Raw genomic sequence first — 24,712 nt, 5'->3', positions numbered from 1 at the left:
AGGAATCTGTTTTATTTCTTTTCCTTTTTTCCCCTTTTTTTTTTTTTTTTTTGTCTTTTTTGCTATTTCTTGGGCCGCTCCCGTGGCATGTGGAGATTCCCAGGCTAGGGGGTCCAATCGGAGCTGTAGCCACTGGCCTGCACCAGAGCCACAGCAACGCAGGATCCGAGCCGAGTCTGCAACCTACACCACAGCTCACGGCAACGCCAGATCGTCAACCCACTGAGCAAGGGCAGGGACCGAACCCACAACCTCATGGTTCCTAGTCGGATTCGTTAATCACTGCGCCACGACGGGAACTCCCTTTTTTTTTTTTTTTTTTAACAGCTGCACCTGTAGCATATGGAAGTTCCTGGGCTAGGGGTCGAATTGGAGCTGCAGCTGCCAGGCTACACCACAGACACAGCAACGCTGGATCCAAGCCACATCTATGGCCTGTGCCACAGCTTGTGGCAACACCAGATCCTTAACCCACTATGTGAGGCCAGGGATTGAATGCACATCCTCAAGGAGACTATGTCAGGTTCTTAACCCACTGAGCCACAATAGGGAACTCTAGGAATCTGTGTTTTAATAGACATTCCAGGTGATTTCCTAATGCTGAGTGAAACATAGTAGCTGGACTTAACGATGTAACTTAACCAAGTGTTTTTTAATCCAACTCATTTCCCCCATCCTGTCACTAGACTTGCAAAAAAGAAAACATTAGATGGAGCTGTATATAGACATCAACATTAGTAAAATTAAACTAGAATATTTATATACCTATGAAAATAAGAATAAATCTTCCCACACTTCCATGTAGTAGTATATCTTTATTTATAAATATGAATATTTGTGTATATGAATGTTTTATATTACTATTAACTGGTATTTTGCTTGATGTAGAAAAATTAGACATGTTCAGTTTAATTTGTTGTTACTATTATTGAATGTAACCAATGCAATTAATCCCCAAATTAAAATAAATATGATAAGTATGGGAAAGGAGCATACAAATTTACCACAGTGGGAACTTCCTGAATTAGTGTTTTTCTTTTCTTTGGATATACACCCAGTAGTGGAATTGCTGGATCAGGTTTTTTGAGGAATCTCCATACTGTTTTCCACAGTGGCTGCGCCAATTTACATTTCCACCAACAGTGTGCAAAAAAGTGTTCCATTTTCTAATCATCCTCACCAATATTTATTTGTGTTCTTTTAGCTGATAGCCATTCTGAAGGTATGGGGCAATATCTTATTGTGGTTTGAATTTGCATTTGTCTGATGATTAGGGATGGTAAATATCTTTTCATGTGCCTGTTGGCCATCTTTATATCTTTAGTTCTAGAAGAATTTTATGGTAGGTTTAGCCTTTATCGTTAACATTTTTTCTGTAATTGGTTATAATTTTGGTGTCCCTGTGAGAAGAGGTGAGCCCATGGTCTTTCTACTCCACCATCTTGGAAACTTTCCTAGTAAGTAAGGAAGTAAGCCAAATATTTGAGATAATCAGAAAATTTAAACAAAGTTAACTCAGTATTTAGCTTTGCTGCATAACACACCACCCCAAAGTTTAGTCTTTAAAACAACAATCAGTTAATGATTCTGTTGGTCAGAATTGTGAGTTGGGCTTAGCAAGATGGCTCTTCTGGCCTCAGCGGGACAAACTCTTATGACTCTCATCAGCTGCCAGATTGACTGGGGGTGGCTGGCTATTGGCTGGGGTATCTTGACAGTCCTCCATGTTGTTCCTCATCTGCTAGCACGCCAGCCTAGGCTTGTTCACAAACTCACTAAGTGTCCAACAGAGGTAGTAGAAGTGTGCGAGGATTCTGGAGGCCCTGGTGAAATGGGCACACGTTGCTTCTACAGCATTCCATTGGCCAAAGCAAGTCACAAGACAAGCCTGACTACAGAGGTAGGAAAAGATTCCACCTGTTAATTAAAAGGAGCTGAAAATTCACATCATGAAAGGGTTTGGATACAGGGATTGGAATAACCTGTGGCCATTTTTGCAAATCTCTCATACTGAACGCTAGCCCTTAGTTGTAAACAGGTGATATACTACATGTTAAGGATATGAATAATACATAAAGCTCTTTAGTGATAAAATTCTAAGTAATCAGCCAATTCATATGTAATTACTTATGAAGTTAATAAAAATTCTACCTTTATAATATTTAACATGGTAAAGCACATCCACAACTTGCTTTTCTTTTTTAGAGCTGTAAAACTTAATCATGCAAAGTTTAATGGGTCTGGTGAGATGCAACTATAAGAATTCAAAACCAGGAGTTCCTGTCATGGCACAGTGGTTAACGAATCCGACTAGGAATCATGAGGTTGCGGTTCGATCCCTGCCCTTGCTCAGTGGGTTAACAATCCAGTGTTGTCGTGAGCTGCAGTGTAGGTCGCAGATGCGGCTCAGATTCCGCATTGCTGTGGCTCTGGCATAGGCTGGCAGCTACAGCTCCGATTCGACCCCTAGCTTGGGAACCTCCATATGCTGTGGGAGCGGCCCAAGAAATGGCAAAAAAGACCAAAAAAAAAAAAAAAAGAATTCAAAACCAGACAAAATCTTGAAGCAGAGTCCACTTCATTGCCTATCTTTACCATTTGTATTGAATTTCTGCCAATGTGGTTTTACATACTCATAAGAAATTTTATTCATGAGAAAATTTAGTTTGCTTGAGTTTACATGCACAATATATTCATACACAAGTGTATGCGCACACACACACAACCCCCTATACACACATCCCTACACACATTTTTTCCCTACTAAAAGTAAATCTACTCCTTGCACCTATTTGGAGACAATTGTAAGTTTACATAGTATTAGCATGGAAGTGCTATTTAATTTCAATCTAGTATCTTTTTTTCAAGAAAGACTAAGAGTTTCCTGGTGGCTCAGCAGGTTAAGGATCCGTCATCATCACTGCTATGGCTTGGGTCACTGCTGTGGCATGGGTTCAGTCTCTGGCCCCTTCTGCATGAATAAATAAACATGTTAAAGTACGTTTGTATATACAGATTTATACATCATTTTCAAGTTCAGAATTTTAAAATCCAGAATATACCTTGGAGATCAACCTCAACTTTAGTTTCATACAGATTAGGTAACTGATAAGTTAAGTGACTTAATACATCTAATACTGAAAATTTCTGAATTCCAGGAATAATTTCATAAACTATCTATTGTAAATATGGTAAATTGGTGCTCCATAATTTTCCTATCTTTCTGTAGTGTAGAGGCTGGAAAACTTACAACTATACTTCCTAGACTCCCTTGCAGCTAGAGTTCTGGATGTGATTTAGGACATGTTTGTGTTCTGATGTGACCAATCAGATGTTCTTCCCACTGTGAGGCTATGCTTCTGTTGAATTTTTCCTCCTCCACTTCTGGAAAAAATGATAGAGGTGTTTGATTTTTCTGTGAGACTATTAGCTAAGGTCCTACTGTTCAAAGAGCACTCCTAATGCCTTAAGATAAGATGTGGACTGTTTGTAGCAGGTTTGCCACAATTCTGGGACTAGGTGTAATGACACTTCTTGACCATGGCTGGTTGCCTAATCCTATTGATTTCCTTTATAGTAGTTTCCTGATCTGGAAGTCTTATTAACTACTGAGTTAGAAGTGTTCTAGAACTGGAGGATACCTCATTATGGAAGATTCAGCAGCTCCCTTGGTGTCTGTATTAGTTTGATAGGGCTGCCCTAACAAAGTTCCACAAACTGGGTCAGCTTAAGACAACATAAATGTATTTTTTTCACAATTATGCAGACTAGAAGTCCAAAATCAAGTTATCAGTAGGGCCATGTTCTCACTGAAGGCTCTATGGGAAATCCTTCCTTGCCTCTACTATTTTCTGGTGGATACTGGCAATTCTTGGCACTCCTTGTCTTGTACATGCATCATTCCAGTCTCTGCTCCAGCTTCACACATCCTTTCCTCATGTGACAGTGTCTCTTCAGTTTTGTCTTCTTTTAATGACACTAGTCATTGGATTAAGGCCACTCTAATCCAACATAACCACATCTTAACTTGATTACATTTGCAAGATCTTATTTCCAAATAAGGTCACATTTACAGGTTTCAGGTAAACATGAATTTGGGGGAAATACTATTCAACTCAGGATATTATCCCAATAATGAAATGCAGTTATGGGAATCGTCACTGAAAGGTTAAGCAGACTCAAACCCTTTATCCTTCCCTCCAAATCTGAGAGTCTTTTAATATCCTGTGATCTGGCTAGAATGGATTCTATTCTTTGCAAATGAACTCTGACAATAAACCTTGGTGTATTCCCCGCCCCCAAGTGTTCCATTCAAAGTTGCTTGGTTTTGTTTTGTTTTTAATTACAGTGTTGGTAAAAAAAAAAAAAAAATTCTTCCTAATTGGAAACCCAAATCTTTCATCCTCAGTCCTTTAAAATACCAAGAATTTCATTTTTAACTGCTACTCCTGAGTCTATTTATAAAGTCTTAACCAGATACAAATGTGGGGAAGATAATTAGAATTTTTTCTTTATAATGATCATCTTTTTTTAATTTGAAAACACTGCAAAAGGACCAGAAGGATATAAACCAAAAGCTTAACAAATGTTACCCTTGGGTGTTGAAGTTGTAAGTGAATTTTTAAATTAAATTTAAAAAATTAAAGTATAGTCTATTTACAATGTTGTGCCAATTTTTGCTGTACAGTAAAGAGACTCATACACACACACATACTTTTTTTGGTCTTTTTTTTTTTGTCTTTTTAGAGCTGCACCTGAGGCATATGGAGGTTCCCAGGCTAGGGGTCTAATCGGAGCTGTTGCTGCTGGGCTACGATAAAGCCACAGCAACGCCAGATCCGAACTGAGTCTGCAACCTATACCACAGTTCACAGCAACACCAGATCCTTAACCCGCTGAGCAAGGCCAGGGATCGAACCTGAAACCTCATGGTTCCTAGTCAGATTAGTTTCCGCTGCACCACAAGAGGAACTCCCTCCTACTTTTCTTTGTCTTTTTACAGCCACACCAGCAGCATATGGAAGTTCCCAGCTTGGGGTCAAATCTGAGCTGCGTCTGCCAGCCTACCCCACAGCCACAGCAACATAGAATCTGAGCCACATCTGTGACCTACACCATAGCTCATGGCAACACTGGATCCTCAACCCACTTATCGAAGCCAGGGATTGAACCTGCATCCTCATGGATATTATTTGGGTTCATTGAACCATGACAGGAACTCCTATATATTCTTTTTTTATATTCTTTTCCATCATGGTCTATTCCAGGAGTTTAGATAGAGTGCCCTATGATTTAGAGTAGGACTTTGTTCTTGACCACTAGAATTTTTTTTTTTTTTGAGAGCTTCCTATATGCCAAAGACTTTATTTGTTAACCAAGCATTACAATTTATCTGAATTTAACAGAAAAGAAAACTGAGGTCCAGAAAAGAGAAATAACTTTAACAATAGTTTGTAGCTAATAAGTGAGAGTCTAGTAAATTAAACAATAATTTTTTTTCTATGTTCTATTGTTCTATGAAGTACTTTATTGGAGAGGGAAAGGGCGGTGAAGGATTTTAAGTATCCCTGATTGGTAGATTAACATAGCATAAACAATATAATTTTCCAGCAATGAGCCAATTTAAAATAAGAATTTCTGATGCAACTAGATGTTATCATACCAAGTTAGAAAGAGAAATACAAATACCATATGATATCACCTGTATGTGGAATCCAAAATACACCACAAAGAACTTATCTACAAAATAGAAACAGACTCACAGACATGGAGAACAGACTTGTGGTTGTCAAGGGAGATGGAGGATGGAGGGGGATGGACTGGGAGTTTGGGGTTAATGGATGCAAACTCTTACATTTAGAATGGATAAGCAATGAGGTCCTGCTGTATAGCACGGGAAACTATATCCAATCTCCTGGGATATACCATGATGGAAATAATATATACCAAAAAAGAAAGTATATGTAGGTATATATACATATGTATGTATATGTACATATATACACACATATATGTACACAAGTCATCCTACTGTATAGCTGAAATTGGCACAACATTGTAAATCAACTATAATAATTTTTTTTAAAAAAAACTTCTAATTCTAAGAAAGTGTTGTTTCCTCCAAAGAAGTCATATTAGGAGCTATGCATTGTGCCAAGTGTTTTGAATCTTTTCTGTTGGAATTGTCATTAGAACTAAAGTCATTGTCTTTTGAATATCCTCAATGGCGAGTTTTCTTTTCTTTTGGGGTTGCTGTTTTCCTTTTAGAATGGCTCTAAGACTAGCCAAAGACTAGACAAAGTTGTCCAGAGCAAAGTGTAGTAAATAAAATGGATGATCAGGCAGTAATTTGTGTAGTACACTATCCAACAGATGTTTTAGAATTTCTGCATAATAAGCTTGCCTGACTGTTTGACCTTGTAGATTAATTCAGCTTAGACAATACCATTTATTTGAAGAAACAAATTAACATTTGTCTTCATTTGTGATTCAAACAGGCATACTTTCTTAGAGCTTTAGTTTCTTGGACTTTTCCATTCAAGATTTTGGCATCTTCTTTTCAGGTCATACTGGAAATATCAAGTTTTCTCAAATTTCTATTGTCCTCAAAAACACATGACTTTGTCCAGCTTCTCTTGAAAGGTCAGAATAAATGTCAAGTCTTCTGCGTTTCTGTTCCTCACTCCAAATACGTGACACAATCATCACAGCACCTTAGCTTTGGCTCACGTTTTCTTTTGGAATGAAGCTGTTTCAGGATTCTTAAACACAGGAAAAGATGCTCAGTATCCTCTGAATGAGAGAAACAATATTATAATTACAGTCAGACTTTTTTCATATACCAGATAGGCAAAGATCAAGAGGTTTAACAACCACAGTATAGTGCAAAAGGAACCTTCATAAACTGTTAGCCAGAGTGTAAATTAGTACAACCTATATAGTAACTTGTCAATATCCTTCTAAAAATGCACATACTCTTTGATCTGTCAATCCTAATTCTAGGAATTTTCCCACAAGAGTACTTAGACAATGAAATATCACACATGTACATATTATTCACTGGAAGCTTATTTGTAACAGCAAAAGAGTGCATCAACAGAGAACTGGTTAAATCAGTCACAGCATATTCATGCAATGGAATATTAATTAGCTCTTAAGAATAATTATGAAATGTTCTATGTCTTGCTTTGAGAGATGGTTTCATATCTTGCTTTGAGAGATGGTTACACCCTTGTATTCAGATCTCAAAATGTATCAAATGGAATCTCTGACTTAGTGAATACAAATTATACCTCAATAGAAAAAGAAATGTGGACAGCATAGAGCTAGGTTTAAAAAAATAGGACTCCAAAACACTTTTTTCCAGGATATTTGTTAAAGGAAAAAATGGGCCTATGGATGTATGTTATGGTTAGCATAGAAAACAATGTATAAACATAGTTGCATATGTATGGGGTATCTCTTGAAGAATGCAAGAATAAGGTAATAGTTGCTGCTTCTAGGACAGAGAACCACATGGGTAGAAGATAAAAGCAGAAAGGAGATGTAGTGTTCACTTTATACCCTTCCTACTTTATTTATTTTTTAATTTAATTTTTATTTTATATTGGACTACAGTTGATTTACAATGCTGTGTTAGTTTCAGGTGTACAGCCAATTGATTCAGTTATACATATGTCTATTCTTTTTCAGATTATTTTCCCATGTAGATTATTACAGAATATTGAATAGAGGTCCCTTGGCTATGCAGTAGGTCCATGTTGATTATCTATTTTAAATATAGCAGTGTGCATATGTTAATCCCAAACTCCTTATTTATCCCTCCTTCTCTGTGTTCCCCTTTGGTAACTGTAAGTTTGTTTTCTGTGTTTGTGAGTCTGTTTTGGTTTTGTAAGTAAGTTCATTTGTGTCATTTTTAGATCCACCTATAAGTGACATCATCTGATGCTTGTCTTTGTCTGGCTTACTTCCTTTAGTGTGATGATCTCTAGGTAAATCCGTGTTGCTAAATGGCATGATTTCATTCATGATTATGACTGAGTAATATTCCATCATATATATGTACCATATCTTCTTAATCCAGCCATTGTCCAATGTACATTTAGGTTGTTTCCATGACTTGACTATTGTAAATAGTGCTGCTATGAACATTGGGGTGCATGTATCTTTTCAAATTATGGTTTTCTCCGGATATATGCCAAGGAGTAGGATTGCTGAATGATATCATTCTATTTTTATTTTTTAAGGAAACTCTATACTGTTCTCTACAGTGGTTGTATACCCTTCCTTCTTTAAATTTTTATAACTTGTACATATACTTATATATTCAAAAGAAAAACAATTTTTTAAATGAAGCTTTTTCATAATCTATATCTGCCATCAGCCACTTTCCTATGATTAATCGCTTATTTGAAAGAACAAATCTCTGTCACTAGATATATGAGCCCTTTGGGCTTTTATTGTGCTAGTGCTTTTCTACCCCACTATCAACATTCTTGCTAGCTTTTAAAAAATGTCTGTGCCAATAAAATAAATATTTTGTTGACATGATATTACCGCCATAGGCTCTTCCTTTTAGTTTAGTGAGTATCTTTCTTGCTGAGTTAAATCCATTCAATATCTATGGGAAATGCAAAATGGCAACATGAATCTTTTCATAAGAGAGGAAACATAACACCCTTTATGCATACAGCTGGTTGATGCAAGGACCAGCCTGCTTTGACAGCCCAGTTATTGAAACACAAAATGGTAATCCTTCTATAATTCTCAATATTCAAATAATATATTTCTTAAATGACTTGAAAATAACACCCAAACATTGTGATTTTTTTAAAAAATTTCTGTTATTTTTAATGGATTTTTTTAAGGATTTTAAACTGATGAAAATGAAGAAATTATTGGATTATCTATTGAAATATATGTCAAAGTTCTATAATACCATCTGGCCTTCTCTAATTGCTTATGTATATATACCACTATCCTTTGTGTTTGAGGACGATGGATTTGAAGATTATTCACTACTTGACTGAAATAACTATTTCTTTTTTTTTTTTTTTTTTATGAGTCTAGTACATTATAGGGTGATTTTTTTTTTTTTTTTTTTTTTGTCTTTTTGCTATTTCTTTGGGCCGCTCCCGCGGCATATGGAGGTTCCCAGGCTAGGGGTCTAATCGGAGCTGTAGCCACTGGCCTACGCCAGAGCCACAGCAACGCAGGATCCGAGCCGCGTCTGCGACCTACACCACAGCTCACGGCAACGCCGGATCGTCAACCCACTGAGCAAGGGCAGGGACCGAACCCGCAACCTCATGGTTCCTAGTCGGATTCGTTAACCACTGCGCCACGACGGGAACTCCCTGAAATAACTATTTCTTTGAACCACGAAATACTGTTGCATAGCTTTTACTTGATTTGGAGACTAAACTAATAAATTACTTATGCTGATTATTCAAACTAACAGTTATTTTAGCATTTTTAAAACACAGGTTAATAATGGCCATTGTTTGCAGAGTATTGTTGAGGGTACATAAGGATAGTTTTTGAACTAATATTTATAATATTTGGATGGAGGAATAGAGGCACATGTGGAATATTTTTCTCCAAACTCAAATTTGCCCACAGCTGTTGCTTGAAGAAGGAACACTCTACGCTTGGTTATTGACTCCTGGCTAGCTGCAGCCTTAGCTTCTGGCTTTAAATGGCCTAAAAACTGCATAGCACATCAGTAGGCATTTTTAATTAAAATTAAATTGAAATTTAATTTAATTAATAAAATTTTGTTTAAAGGTTTAATACAATAATAGCAAACATGACTTGTCAAGAGATAGAGGTTTGTAGTTCAGAGTTTAAGTTTTAGTCTTTGGAGTTAGAGCAGGTTTGAATCCAGGCTCTGCTGTACATAAACTGAGATTAGGGTTCCTTTCCATATTTAACCATTGTGACCTTCAGTTTCTCCATCTCTAAAAATGCGCATAATGTGATCTATGCCAGCAGGTTATAGGGGAAGATCAATCAACACAATGTATCCATAAACTATAGCTATTGTTATTGTTATAGAAAGAAATGCTTTGAATTATAGATGTTACTGAAAATTACCCTAAAGCAATATAATATGATCCAATGTTATCTTTGTTATAAGGATTAAATTTTCATTCATTCAATCAGTGATTCATTCACATGTGGGATTCTGAGAAAGTCATACTGATAGCTCCTTTATATCAAAGGAAAAAGCTTTTGTGGCTAAACTTGGTTAATTTATAGTAAGAACAGTCTTTTAAGACATCAGTTTTGAATCCTCTCTATATTAACAACCATATGAAGTCTAAATCATTTTAAATGACCCTTCCTCTCCATGCTGTTCTTTTCTCTCATCTTCAGGGGTCTCTCCACCAAACCCAGGTTATCAGAGAATGGTTAAAACTGGACTCTATGGCCCAATACCTTGAATGCTCTATTTTTGGTGTCTTTGAGACAAAACTAGACTCTCACATGACTAGTCTCCCTGTTCCCAAGGGAAAAATTATTTTTGACATGTCTGTCTGCCCCATTAGATGGTAAGTTCCTCTGAGAGTAAGATGGATTTCATCCATCTTTCCATCATTGCACAGCCCCATGCAGGGAGTTGGCACAGTACAGGTATGCCGTTTGTTTCTTTAAAATAATGCACTATTATTACATTCTAACCATTTCAATGAAAAGGGTTACTATTTCAATAGTAATTTTCTTGTTACAGAAAGAGTGCTTTTTAGTGAGTGTTTTGCTTTCATTGCCATTTGTTATGTCTATTTCATGAAAGCCACCAGTGATCACTGAGCCTTTTAAAGTCATCACCTCACTAGAAGCTCTCTGACTTGGGTGCTTTTCTAATTGTTGTGGTTTTCCTGTGTCAGCTTGATGCTCTCTCTCAGAACTATCACAGTTATTTTCAACTCTGGCTGCATATGAGAGTTCCTCTGCAGTTCCATTTCTAGATGAACTTTATGAGTTAGTAGAATGTAGGTGACACCCAGGCATGGGAGGGTTGAAAAAGCTCAACAGGCGACTCTGATGCCCAATCAGATTGAAAACCATCTGGACCATCTATGTTTTACTAAAGGGATGTGACCAAATTGCTGTTACCCTGGTCTTAACCTAAGTGTGGGGTCTAAGCCTTTTGAATCATTCTATGCAGAGGCTACAAAATTCTGCTCCACTGGTCTGATGTAGACTAAAAATGTTTGGCCTGTGCAGTATTATTGTTTTATAATTGTGAAATATTTCAAATGTATAGAATGGTAGGGTCACTAATGTAATAAGAACTCATGGACCTACCATTTAGTCTAACAAATCTTATTTTGCTATACTTATTACAGGTTTTTATTAAAGTAATCAAACATTACAGATGCCATAGAAGCCCTTGTGTGCCTTTCCCCTGCCTACCCTTTCAAGGGGTAATGGCAACCCTGAATTTGAAGTTTATCATTCAGACCTGTGTTTTGCTATGTATTTATTCAAAGACTGTGTTTAGCATCTTCTTGTTTTAAAACATTACGTATATGGTATCAGATTCTGTGCACTATTTCATAAAATCGGTCCAATATTTAAAAACTGAAAAATTTCACCTAAAATTAGATTTGTTGGCTTCTCCTAAAACAACCCGAAGATCTGGCAGCGCTGGGCGAGCTTTCTGGCAGGAGGGTGTGCCATGCGGGGCCAGCGCTGGTTGGTGTGACACCGTCCCGCTGCTCACACAGTGTAGACATATGTGCTTGCACCTGGGCTGTGTCTCCTTTGATGTAGGTCTGGCCCTTGACACTGAGCTTCCTTCCGTTATGATTCTTTTCTCTCTTCAAGGCCATTTCTGCTCTTCTCTCTTAATTGCCTGGTATCAAAGGCGTCTACTTCCTTAGCAGCCTGTGATGTCTACCTCTCCTTCTGCTGTCTCCTCTCTTTTCATCTGGTTTTCATTTTAATGTTCCTGCCATTTCTCTTTGAATTCTTGACTTTAGGGCCAAAAGGGCATGGGGTTTTTGTTTTTGTTTTTTCAGACTTTGCCAGTCAGTAGTAAAAGAAATGATTTATTTTTATCAGCAGATTGACCCATCATATTATATCTCTGTGACCTCTGGTTTTGGCTCTTCCCCTTATTTTAAGTGTTGTTCACATGTTTTGGTAACTTTAGGGGGCAGCTGGGACACTGGAAGATTGGGCACTGGATAAAGTAGGATTGTATGGGTTATACAGTTCTTAAAGTCTGAGAGCATTTTGTCTTTTATCTTTCTATAGCAATTGGCAAATTACAGACCCTAAAAATGTATCCACTGGAGTTCCCATTGTGGCGCAGCGGTTAATGAATCTGACTAGGAACAATGAGGTTGAAGGTTCGATCCCTGGCCTTGCTCAGTGGGTTGAGGATCCGGCGTTGCTGTGAGCTGTGGTGTGGGTTTCAGATTCAGCTCGGATCCTGTGTTGCTGTGGCTCTGGTGTAGGCCGGTGGCTACAGCTCCGATTAGACCCCTAGCCTGGGAACCTCCATGTGCTGCAGGAGAGGCCCGAGAAAAGGCAAAAAAAAAAAAAAAAAAGACGAAAAAAAATGTATTCACTGCATGAAAGAATATTAATAAGTTCAATTATTAAGTGTTCTATTACATACCTATTACAAACCAGGGCAGTCCCTGAGCTTCCTTTGTTTTTCAAAATACAGGTAACCCAAGATAACTTTCCTGATATTAATCTGAGCCTGGCTCAGAGGCCAGAGAGGCAGAGAAGGAAGATGGTTGAGGGTTTGTGGGTAGTTTTGGGGGGAGGACTTTTTAGTAGAGAGGAAAAGAAATACTTTGAGACATCCTTGGAGTTTGGAAAAATCTGAAGGTGAGAAAGGTTGAAGAAAATATTTTCAGAAAGTGCTGCTTTGTGTAATGAACAGGATTCCTACTTGGGATTCTTCAGTGGAGACAGCCATAAAGAATCAAATTGCTTTTAATTACATTTTTATGACAGTCTGCCTGGGACAAGACTATCAGGTTTTAGACAGATTACGCCATAAAAGAAATATATATGCTGTATAGATTTGCTATAATGCTTTTGGATGTTTTAGCAAAGGGCAAGCTTTGCTAAACATGGAGGTCTTTCCCTATGAATACAGAGAGCAGGGCTTCTAGGGAGACTTCTTTCTACTGGGGCCAAATCATGGTCACAAACCTCTGAGATAAGTGAAGAGGCATTAACTATTACTAGAGCAATATGTCTGTACTAGAAAATGCAATAGAAAGTCAATTTCAGTGATGGGTTGGAAAATAAATGAAAACACATGTCCGGACATTATAATTCATACAAGTTTAATTCCTTAAATCCCATGAAGTTAAAAAGCAGTGGCTTGTAATAATTCAAATTAAAATAGATTTAAGCCTCTCTTTCCATTTATGGTTGGGAAACAGGCCCCAATGACACCTTGACACTAAATTGTGTTAACCTAATAAGACTGAATCATACCAGCTCTGGACTTGGGGTAATAGCATCAGCTATGTCAGTGGAAAGCACATGACATCTCTGTTGGTATGCTAAGTGTAAGAGGCCTTGGTCTTCAAAGTTGGAGAGGTCCATATATGCTCAAATGCATTTTTCAGATGGACATTTGACATCTCTGCTGATAATTCATTTGGATATTTACAGGGTTTTTTTTTTTTTTCCCCCCACTTAAAATAGTATTAAAAAAGCAAGCTGGGGAGTTCCCATTGTAGCCCAGGGGAAATGAATTCAACTAGTATTCCATGAGGATGTGGGTTCAATCCCTGGCCTCGCTCAGTGGGTTAAGGATCTGGCATGCCATGAGCTGTGGTGTAGGTTGAAGATGCGGCTCGGATCCTGTGTTGCTGTGGAATAGGCTGGTAGCTGTAGTTCCACTACTTCTATATGCTGAGGGTGCAGCCCTAAAAAGCAAGCAAACAAACAAATAAACAAAAAACCCACAGTAAGCTGAAGTGTAAAGTCCAGGGCTTTGGTTGAGTGGCGGCCCCAAAGCAGTGGCTATTTTCACTGATGCTCATTGCTTAAGTTGGTTAAAAAATAAATCCCATAATTTCACTGTCTTAGTTCACTATGGCTGCTGTAAGTACCACAAACTGAGTGGCATAAAACAACAGAAACTGACTCTCTCACAGCCTAGATGCTAGACATCCAAAATCAAGGTGTTAGTAGAGCTGGTTCCATCTGGAGGCTCTGAGGGAGAATCTGTTCCATGCCTCTTATCTAGCTTCTGGTTGCTCCTGGCAATCTTTGGCATTCCTTGACTTGTCACATATCACTCCAATTTCTGTCTCCCTCGTCACATGGCACTCTCCCTCTGTGTATCTGAGATTGTGCCAAACTTCCTCTTCTTATAGGGACACCAATCTTTGGAATAGGCCCAGTTTAATCCATCTTGACCTAATCCTGACTTGCCAAGACCCTATTTGCAAATAAAGTCACATTCACAAGTACTGGGGTTTGGGGCTTTGTGGTTTGGAGGGGATGAAATTCAATCTATAATATCCACATTCCCCTGAGAACACCACCCTTGATCTCTCCCAAGTGGAAATTCTGGAGCCACTACTATACTACAGTGTGTGCTATGGGTCAGGTGTGTTGCACATTCCAGCTCATTTCATCCTTATTGCAACCCAGTCATCCAGGGCATGATTGTCCCTATTTTAAGAAAATAGAAGCAGTTTAAGTTGCCAACTAGTAAGTACAGAATGAGTATTTAAATCTAGCTATTTCTGACTTAAACCCCTGCCTTTTCTATTAAGCCCCACTATCACCCTGACTCAAAAAAACATTGAATCCTTGTCTTTGGAAGCAATTGTTGAAATAAAAATTCAGCTCTTTCGCAACTTTACCCTCCAACATAGTTACTAAAATAGGATGTATCAGAGAGTTGGAGATGGGAAATATGGTGATAGATCTTCTTCACACCCAAGAACATCTGGCCTTTTCCCACCAAGCAATGAAAGTGACTTTGCAATAGATTATAGGTTAGCCATGGGAAAAAGACCATCTGTCAATCAAGAGAGCCTTTCATTTCTTCAATGGATTTATTTCTAAAACATTTTATAGACTGCAAATGTGTACATCTACTTTTTTAATGCATTTGGGCAATTCGACTTTTAAAGGAATCTCATCTGTCATCAAGTTCTATTTTTTTGTTCCTTAAATAATCTTAAATCTACCCCCTCATCATTATCCTCAATATCATGACTTTTTTCACGCACGCATTTCTCTAACTTGACTATTGCAGTGGTTTCCAAATGGGTCTTTCCGCCTCCAGTTTCCTCCCATCTAATCCACTCTTGATGTGGCTGACTCATTCTGATGCTTAAAAAGCATGCTTTTATCCATTTAAAAGGTGTTATATTCATTTAACAAATATTTACCAAGTATACTCTGTATCAGGTGTTATTCCAGGCACTGGGACACAGCAATGAACCAAAAGAACAAAGAAAGATGCCTGTCCTCAGGGAGCTTATATTCTGTACAGTTCATGATTGCCATTATTACATATCTTTTTCCTATATGTTTTGTTACAAATCTTAGAAGATAAGAATGATGATGATGAAGATGACATTAATGAGGGTTTTCATTTTGTTGAACACTTACTACGTGTCAGCCACACTTTATGTTAAGCTATTTACATACAAGGTATGTTGTAACAACCCATGTCAAAGTTGTGATGCTGATTTTGTGAATGAGGACATTGAAACTCAAAGAGTTAAAGTCAGTCCACAGTCAGAGGTTAAAAAAAAAATTGGTGGCAAGATTTGAATCTCACATTTTCTTTCTTCAAGGTCTCAGCCACGACACTACACATCTTCTTTTAGATGTTCAAAGGGTCATACAGGAGGAAAAAATTTTTACTCTGACCTCTCAAATTGAGTAACTGGAGGCCTGTGAATACACAGACTAGCACAAGGAAAAAACAAAGTTTATTTGCATGTGAAATGCACATCTGTGTGGGAATATGCCGTAATAACTCAAAGGGGTGGTTAGAAGTAGGGGCTTATATACCATTTTAACAAAGGTTGATAAATTGTGGAGAACTGACTAGACAAGGAAAAGGTGGTTTGGGCTTCTGGAGGGGTAAGTTGTGGGCAGGTAACTAGGCAATAGGGGAAACTAGTAAATAAGAGTTGTTTGTGCAGACTCATCTAAGTATCATCTCTATGATAAGAGTCACTCTCCTCTTTCTGGTATGGGAGAGGGGAGCACTTTTACAAATGGAAATTTCCTTTATAAATGGAAATACCATTTACAAAAGGGAAATGTATGCCCAGCTTTTAGGCAGATTGGAGGAGGGAAGAGAACTCTTCCTGTGTCTATTGTTTCTTAATTATATTCAGATCAAAATAATTCTTATGCCAAAGTAGCATATTTTGGGGTTGCATATTCTGATCCTCTTCAAGATTTATGAATAACTAAACCTTATTTAATTTTTTTTTGTAAGGTATATAACCTCCAATATTACCTGCTTTAAAATGACAATTTTGGGGAGTTCCCATTGTGGCTCAGTGGTTAACGAATCCAACTAGGAACCATGAGGTTGCAGGTTCAATCCCTGGTCTTGCTCAGTGGGTTAAGGATCTGGTGTTGCCGTGAGCTGTGCTGTAGACCAGCAGCTACAGCTCCGATTGGACCCCTAGCCTGGGAACCTCCATATGCCGTGGGTGTGGCCCTAAAAAAGACAAAAAGAAAAAATAAAATAAAAATAAAATGACAATTTTGTGGAGGCCATAGCTCAGTGGGTTAAGAATCCAACTGCATTGGCTCTGGTCACTTCAGAGGTTCGGCTTCAATCCTCCAGCTCCGTGCAGTGGGTTAAAGGATCCACTGTTGCTGCAACTGCAACACAGGTTGCAGCTATGCCTTGGATTCAGTCCCTGGCCTGGCCATAAAATGAAAAAAATAAAAACAAAAACAACTTTGTATATTCAGTTTACCTAAAGCAAAAAAAGTCTGGAGACTTTTTTGATAGTTATGACTGAGAGTGGGGATGCTTGCTATTGGCATCTGGTGAGCTGAGGCCAGGGGAACAGACCTCTATGACACAGAATAATCTGGCACAAAATATTCAAAGTGTTGAAGTTGCAAAACTCTGACTTACAATGAGGTAGTTGTTAACACCTCACAAAATTTAGCTTCTTATTTCTTTCTAAAGTTTTAAAATCCCTGACTGAATGTATTTATGTATTGAAATAAACCATGTTTATTATATTTTAAGAGCTTCCTCCCTGCCACCTTTCAGTTTAAATTATGAATGGGTTTTCAGGAAAAATTGCGTACCATGTGTCTACTTTTTAAATACATATATTTCCAAGTTTTAAGTACCACTTTACTCAGTTGTTTATGGAAACATTAACTTAAAATTCTAATCCAATGCTATTATATAATTTAAAAATATAATTCATGCTCTGTGCTTCATACATCAAAATGATGCCAAAGGCCACTGGGAGTAAACATTCTTCTTTAAACTGAATTACTGGTAGTAGTGATGGGTCTGCACTGAGTCATCCGTTCTTACAAGTCATACTGGGAGCTATTTGGAAAGTAGTCGGCCCTTTGGGTATCTGGTATATGACTACAGAGCACTTTTTTTTTTAATTTAATTTTTTTTATTACTCAAATGAATTTATCACAAGGAACAACACTTGTTTTTTGTGGGAAACTAAGTAATCTGTGTTTGACTCAGATCTGTACTATTGGTCTTGATAGCATCATGTTTTCTCATTAAATCCCAAGACCTTTCCTGTCCTCCACAGTTTGAAAGTCTGAAATATAAATGTATATGACAAAATAGAAGTCGTATTCTTTTAATCATTTTTCTTTTCCCTTAAAAGTGAGTCTTTAAAAAAGTTCTTCCCTGTGGGGAGCAGCACTTGAAGATGTGAATAAGTACAGAGCATTCCTGCTCCCCGTTCTTTCCTTCTGAAAACATCAGAGGCCTCAATTTGTTCCTGAAGTTGTGTTTCTTGACAGACATTAAAATTGATACACAGTTTTTGAATGCCCCTACATAAAAGAAAGCACAACTTCCTAGTTCAGCATCAACTTCTGCTGGCAAACCAGAGCACCAGAGCTGCTGTACCTCAACGGTCCCATGGTGCATACTCATGTCCACTTTACATCAATGTTTGATTTGACATATAACGTGTCACCTAATGAAATTCTGGGTTTCCTCTGAATTACCTTTAAAAAATTTTAGGAAGATTTTTGTGTATAAATACAGGAGACAAAGTATCACAAGCTTTCTGAGTTTTTTTTGTTTGTTTTAATGTGCTTATTATTATGTATTCAGTAGTCTTCATCATGAAAACTACACAAGATAATTTTGGCTAAATGGCCATTACGACCATTGGGTCACTGCACCATCTCAGCTTAAGAATAGTGTAAACTTCGTCACCTGTACCAGGGGAACACAGAGAACATTCAGTGTTAAATATGACACCTATAATTAGGAAGACCTATGGTTATACCATAGCAATTTTAAGGATGAGGTAATTTTGGGAGTGTTGAAAAGCAGCAATTAATTAAATTTCCAACGCAGTTTATTTATGCTGCGGGTACATTTTTTTTTTTTTGACACCCCCTATACTCTGTAAAAGAAACGCCTATTTGTTGTCCTAATGGGTTAAGGTGGCTTGTTATTAAGGGTCTAGAATTTGAAATCCAGAGTTCAAATCTCTTTTACTTTTCTTATTCTAACTTCGCAAGCCCTTACATCACCTCCTTGGGATCCAGGCGGCTTGGAACAAATGAAGAAAGTCTGTGACCAGCCAGAGACCTAAGGAATCATGTTTCACTAAGGAAAAATCCTAGAAGGGCTCCGATTAGATTAGGCAAGGTGGGGAAAGGGATATAGGCAGGTAGGGCGCCGGAAAGTTACAACTCGGGTTATTTTTTAACCGGCGTCCTACAAACGGCCTGCGTGTAGGTGTCTCACTCGCTAACTTGTAAATGAACTTCAGGTTCTCTTTAGTTGGGGAGACTTCCGAATCTGAGAACCTGGCGACGGTTCAACGACCCCGCCCTCGGGGTCCCCAGGGGACATCTTCCGGAGAGCCTGATTGTCTGGGGCAAAGGCGCAGTGAAAGCAGGGAGTGAGGGTGCGAGGGCCCCGAAAGCCAACCCAACCTGGCCTCGCTCCCCTCGGGTGGAAACTTCTCCGGCGGCGAGCAGAGCCGGGGCGGGGGCGGGGGGGGCGGCCTGGCGGCGGTTCCCCTCGCAGAGACAGACTGCGCGAGCGAGGCTCTGGGCGCGCGGCGAGCGCGGCGGCCACCGCCTCCTCCCGTCCCCGCCTCTGCCGGCGCTGCCTCCTCCCTCCGCCCGGCTCGGCCTCCCTCGCTCCCTCCCCTCGTGGCTGGCTCCGGCGGCGGCGGCGGCAGGCGGGGAGGGCGTGCGCCGGCCGAGAGGTGTCGGCGGCGAGGGAAGGGAAGTTTTAAGTGGAAGGTCGTCCGCCGGCCGGCGCGTCCTCCCGCTCTCCTCCGGCAGCATCATGGCGGAGCCGACCGGCTCGCCTGTGCACGTCCAGCAGCCCCAGCAGGCGGCTCCGGTGACAGCAACGGCGGTGACGGCCCCAGCGGCCGCGACAGCAGCGCCGGCCCCGGCGGCTCCCGTGGCCCCGACCCCGGCCCCCGCCGCGCAGGCGGTCGGCTGGCCCATCTGCAGGGATGCGTACGAGCTGCAGGAGGTTATCGGTCAGTGCGGCGGGTGCGGCGGGGCCGGACCAGGCCGGGCGCTGAGGCCGGGTGGGAGGCGCGGTCGGGGGCGGGAGGGGACGCGGGATGCTAGGGTAGCCTGCATGCACGCCCAGGAGGCAGAGCGGCCGGCTTCGGGGCCTACCGGCTTCAACAGTTTTTTTTTTTTTTTTTTTTTTTTTTAATTTATTTGTTCGTTCGGAGCGCTGGTGCTGCAGGAGGCGGCGCGGCGGATGTGACTCGCACTGCAGACGAGCCGCATGCTGCAAACTTTTATCTCCCGGATCTCCGGGTCGGCGGAGCTGGGGACCTGGCAACACCGCCGCATCTCCCTTCTCCAGCGCGCCGGGGCCGCAGCCTGTGGTCTGTGGCCACGCTGGCAAGCAGCCGTGGCCGGGGTGGGGTTGTGGGGGCGCCGCCCTAGGCTTTCAGCGCCCCCGCGCCGCGCCCTGGGGGCCGCGTCCTGGGGGACTGAGCGGGCGCAGCCGCACCTCTGCTCTCCAAGCTCCGCGCCTCTGCCTCCGGTCACCAGCCTCTCGCGGTGGGTAACTCGGCTACGTAGGAGTTGCGGAGGCCCAGGTGCTTTCCCGAAGCAGGGGAGGATGCTGGCCTCCCTCCCTGACAGCCGGTGCTCCACGCCCGCCCTGCTGCCTGGCTCACCGCGCAGCCCGGCGCGCCCGGGTACCCGGGTCTCGGTGCCGGGGCGCGCCGCCTGCCGCCCAGTACTATCGCCCGGGGGAAGCAGGCGCCCTGGCCTCCTGCCCTGTGCGTGGCCGATGCTTCCCTCTGGTCCAGGGCCGAGCTGCAGGAGTGAAACCCGAGGCTGTCGGTGATCTGCTCCCTGCCTTTTGGTGCCTTCTGGTCGGCTCACAGATATCACCTTATTTTTAAAAACCTCGCAAAGTCAGATAAGAAGCCGGCATTACTTTTCCCAGGGCCAGGCACGTGAAGGACCAGGAGATTTGTGTTGACCCTTCACTTAGAATCGTCCTTATTGGATCATCCTTTTTGAGAGTCTTGTTAAGCCCACTTAGGGAACTCTCCAGGTGAGGTGGGCCTTCATTTTCTGACCTCACTGGCAGTGGGATGGGATGCTGCCTTCCCATATCTCGATATTTAAGTACGATGATAAAGGAATTCAGGATAACTTTTTCTTTTCATTAAAAAGAACACTCCACCTCCCCTTTAAGGAAAATTAAAATAGATAATAAGAATTTCATTAGGTGCTGAAAAGAGCCTTTATAATATGCTACTGTGTGAATGAAACAGCATAGACTGAAATAAATAGATAAATAAGGGATGGGCAGAACAGTAAGCTGGCATATAAAAGCTCCAAATAACCAAAATAGGCATCTCTACATAAAATTCTTTGAAAACCCCGACCTTTATAAATTTTGGCCTAAGATTCCAGGGAGGAGTCGTCTTGTCTGCATGGATTAAATATCTTCAAGGGCTTCTCAAAGCCTAGAATATTCAGTGAAAACTCCTTTAACTTAGTTATCTCAGCCTCTTCATCTTCCCAGTTTTACTCCCTGCTCTCAACCCGATTGCCCCCTCTCATATTCAGATCACATTGATTGTGCCCTGAATAGTCAGCTGTCCTGGGAAACATCTGGCCTTCCATTCTTTGCTGCCTTTCACTGGCTCTTCTCTAAGTGCCTGCCATTGTAGTGCTCCTTACTCAGCCTCCACGGCCAGAGTGAATGTTCTTGAGAAGCCTGCTGCTTCTCCCAAGGCAAAGTAGTGGCCTTTTCTGCCTTTCTTTTTATATACCTCACAGCATGTAACTCCATAGTTTTTGTTCTGTTTTTTTTTTTTTTTTTTTTCTTCTTCCCTTTTTTAAAGCTGCAGTAGTGGCATATGAAAATCCCCATACTAGGGCTCTAGTCAGAGCTACAACGGGTGGCCTACACCACAGCCACAGCAATGCTAGTTCCCCGACCCACTGATAAAGGCCAGGGTTGAACCTGCATCCTTATGGATACTAGTCAAATTTCGTTCCACTGCGCCACAGTGGGAACTCACAGCTCCATAGTTTTTATTTGCTTAACAAAATCTAAAGGCCTACTATGTCCCAAGCCCTGTGCTAGGTGCTGGCAATATAGAAATAAGTAAAAAATGCTCCCTGCCCTCAAGAAGTAAGTGATTCTGTAGTATGTGATAAGTGAGCATTGGGAGAGCACGAAGGAGGGATTCAGTGCTAGGGGGAATAAGGAAGCAGGGTATTCCACAGAAGACACTGGAGCCGAATTTGAGGTCAGTAAGTTTATAAGGTGCTTGATTATTTCCATTGCTGCTTTTCCTAGCCAGCTGTGAACTCTTCCAGGATCTTATTTATCCCTCTGTCGCCAGCACACAGGGATGGTCCATAAAAGTTGAATGATTTATTTGCCACATAGTTTCCATAGAGTTTTACTCTGGAATTAGAATAAAACTTATAATCATTTCATGTGCTAATTTTGTTAATTTTTAGGGTTAATAGGCAGACTTTGCCTTTTTGTTGTTCCTTTTGGCCCCCCAGCAGCATATGGAAGTTCCTGGGCCAGGGATCAAATCCGAGCTACAGCTGCCACCCACACTGCAGCTGTGGCAGTGCAAGATCCTAAACCTCCTGTGGCCCTGCACTGGGCTAGGGATCAAACCCATGCCCTTGTAGAGCCCGAGCCATTGCAGAGACAACGCCGATCCTGCTGTGCCACAGCAGGATCTCCCATATTTTTCTGTTTGAAAACATGTTTTTTTTGGTGCGTGTGTGCTTTTTAGGGCCATACATGCAGCATATAGAAGTTCCCAGGCTAGGGGTTGAATTGGAGCTGAAGCTGCTGGCCTACACCACAATTTACCTTAACCCCCTGAGCAAGGCCAAGAGTTTGAACCCACATCCTCATGGAACTAGTTGGATTTGTTTCCGCTATGCTATAATGAGAACTCCCTGAAAACATAATGTTTTGAGTTGATCAGTTTTGTGAACTGAAACGAATACAATCTTAGGTTAACTGAAGCGATAGGATTGATTGCAGGGTTTCTTTCTGCTTGCAGTAGCAGCACTGTTAATTATGGTTGGTCAATTTAGTTAAAAAAAAGAAATTTAAATTAAAAAAACTCCACCTGCTTATTATTTCTACACTGATTTTTGCACACTCACACTTCAGGAAGGGGTTTTCCACATTTTAAATGTATCTCTCATTTTTACAAAAAGAAGAGATGTCCTGTGTAGGATCTGTGTTATTGAAGTCAAATTGTGGGAACAGAATTTTGCAAGGGTTTAATGTTTATAGGGAATTACAAACCCATTTCCATTTAGTGTTTAATGCTAGTTGAGTAATTAAGAATGAACTTGTAGTTAAGCACTTTTGCTTAAACATTACACCCAGAAGTTAGTAGTTCAAACACTGAACCAGTTTCAACATGAATGCAGGTGGACAGCCTTCACTTCTGGCCACAAGACAGGTGTCATATGATAGGGCTCAGGCAGTGTGAACCGTGACCAGCAGGAGGCTCGGATGTACCTGAACAGAAGGCTGGGAAGGCAAGGTGTTTAAACTTTCCAGCGTGGCACAGAGCACTTTTTCTTCGTTTCCTGTGGCAGAGGTTGGGGCCTCAGGATTAGGAGAGAAGAGGTTTAACTAAAGTCCAAACAAAACAGGTTCAGTTGTTTGACTTCTTTTTAGAAAAATAAACACAGGATTTTGCAAGTCTAAAAATAATGTTTTGTCTTTGTTATATTGTTGTTCTTATGTAGTAAAAGATCAGTGGAGAGTTTGTAATGCTCTTGGGGTAATCTGTTGAGGAGATTATGTGAGACCTGGGAAAGATGTGAAATCTGTGGGAGTGAGCTTTCTACTTAGAAAAGGGTTAAGAATGTTGTGAAATGATGACATTTCTTCTTTCAGCCGTCAGTATAAGTAGATTCAAATGTATATGTCTTCTATGGAATTGACTGCTTTTGGGAGGTGTTGTAGCTTTGTTTATATATACCCTTGTCTCCTCAATCTTTGTTCTTACCTCCTTCCCCCATCTTACTCTCAAATGCATTCTTTGGAAGTATATGGGGCTCTCAACTATTTGTTGGAATCAATAGTATCACCTTGATTTGCTAAACAAAGAACAAAAGGAGAATCATGTAAATCTTGACATCCTTAATAGATTGAACAACCTCAGGGACTTCTTCTGTCGAAGAGTTGTAGTCATTGCAACATGAGTTGCCGTATTTGAATCAGATCATTCCTTCAGGGGCTGATATCTTTGTTGGTTTTCCTCTGAGAGACATTAAATTGAATCGTGCCTCAGAATTTGTTTGATTTTCTTAGTGTTCCCCCCCACCAACCAGGATGAGCCTTTCTGTAGTTTTGTACCTGATTTCTCAGCATTGCTTCCCTTTTGTCCTGGACAGCCATTTAGAATGATCTAAAAGTACCACCTACTTAATTTTCAGTCCTAGTCAACAAAAAGAATTTGGTCCCTAGACTCCTAACCTGTAGTTTGACAGAAGGGTCCTCTGTACTTCTTGCCTGTGGCTTTGTTGAAACATTCCACTGTGTTTTCCCCCAGGTGCAGGCCATAGGCAAATGGCCAGATCTTCCAGGAGCAGCAGCCTAGGGCATCCCTGCTCTGCTCTCAGAGGTTCTGTGCAGCTCTATGGTTTAAGGGTTAGAACTGGTTTTATAGATGTTCTAGAGGGCTCCTTAGGACATTGGGAGCCACCCTGGGTGATGCTCTTTTGCGTGAGACCTCAGGGGGCTGGAGCGCTGCATGTATATTCTGATTTCCCAGACCTTTAAACTGGGCTGCCTTGCTGCTGCTTTTGCTTTGTTAATTTGGCTTTTTTTTTTTTTTTTTTTTTTTAAGACTGAGAGAGGCCTGAGAAGGTTGGTTTAAGACAGGGGTTTTGATTTTCGTATCATTTTAGTTTTTTTGGAATGGAGAAAAATGTATATAGAACTGTTCTTTTTGTGGTTTTTTTTTTTTTTATCGTAGTAAAATATACGAGTAAGATTTACCATTGCAGC

General features: G+C 40.6%; 2 protein-coding genes across 3 annotated transcripts in view; one reads left to right on the top strand and one right to left on the bottom strand.

Moving 5' to 3' along the window:
- Positions 1-18,108, bottom strand: part of LOC100626329 (ferritin light chain-like) — a 74,038-nt gene extending 55,930 nt beyond the window's left edge. The window contains exon 1 of the mRNA XM_084999103.1: positions 18,095-18,108. Within this exon, the coding sequence (XP_084855229.1) occupies positions 18,095-18,108 (14 nt within the window). The remainder of the gene's footprint in view (positions 1-18,094) is intronic.
- A 1,281-nt stretch (positions 18,109-19,389) lies between these two features.
- Positions 19,390-24,712, top strand: part of STK39 (serine/threonine kinase 39) — a 310,330-nt gene continuing 305,007 nt past the window's right edge. For both annotated transcript variants that reach the window (XR_014829495.1, XM_003133454.7), the window contains exon 1: positions 19,390-19,703. Coding sequence is in view for 1 of the 2 variants with exons in the window: in XM_003133454.7 (XP_003133502.3) it covers positions 19,502-19,703 (202 nt within the window). In the remaining variant the exon portion in view is untranslated. The remainder of the gene's footprint in view (positions 19,704-24,712) is intronic.

The sequence above is a fragment of the Sus scrofa genome, chromosome 15 (assembly GCF_054392235.1).
Source record: "Sus scrofa isolate SSC_HxYL_T2T_F1_AM1 chromosome 15, Sscrofa_HxYL_maternal_Yorkshire_Landrace_v2.0, whole genome shotgun sequence".
NCBI lineage: Eukaryota > Metazoa > Chordata > Mammalia > Artiodactyla > Suidae > Sus > Sus scrofa.
Note: the sequence above shows the minus strand (reverse complement) of the source record. Positions and strands in the feature narration are given on the sequence as shown.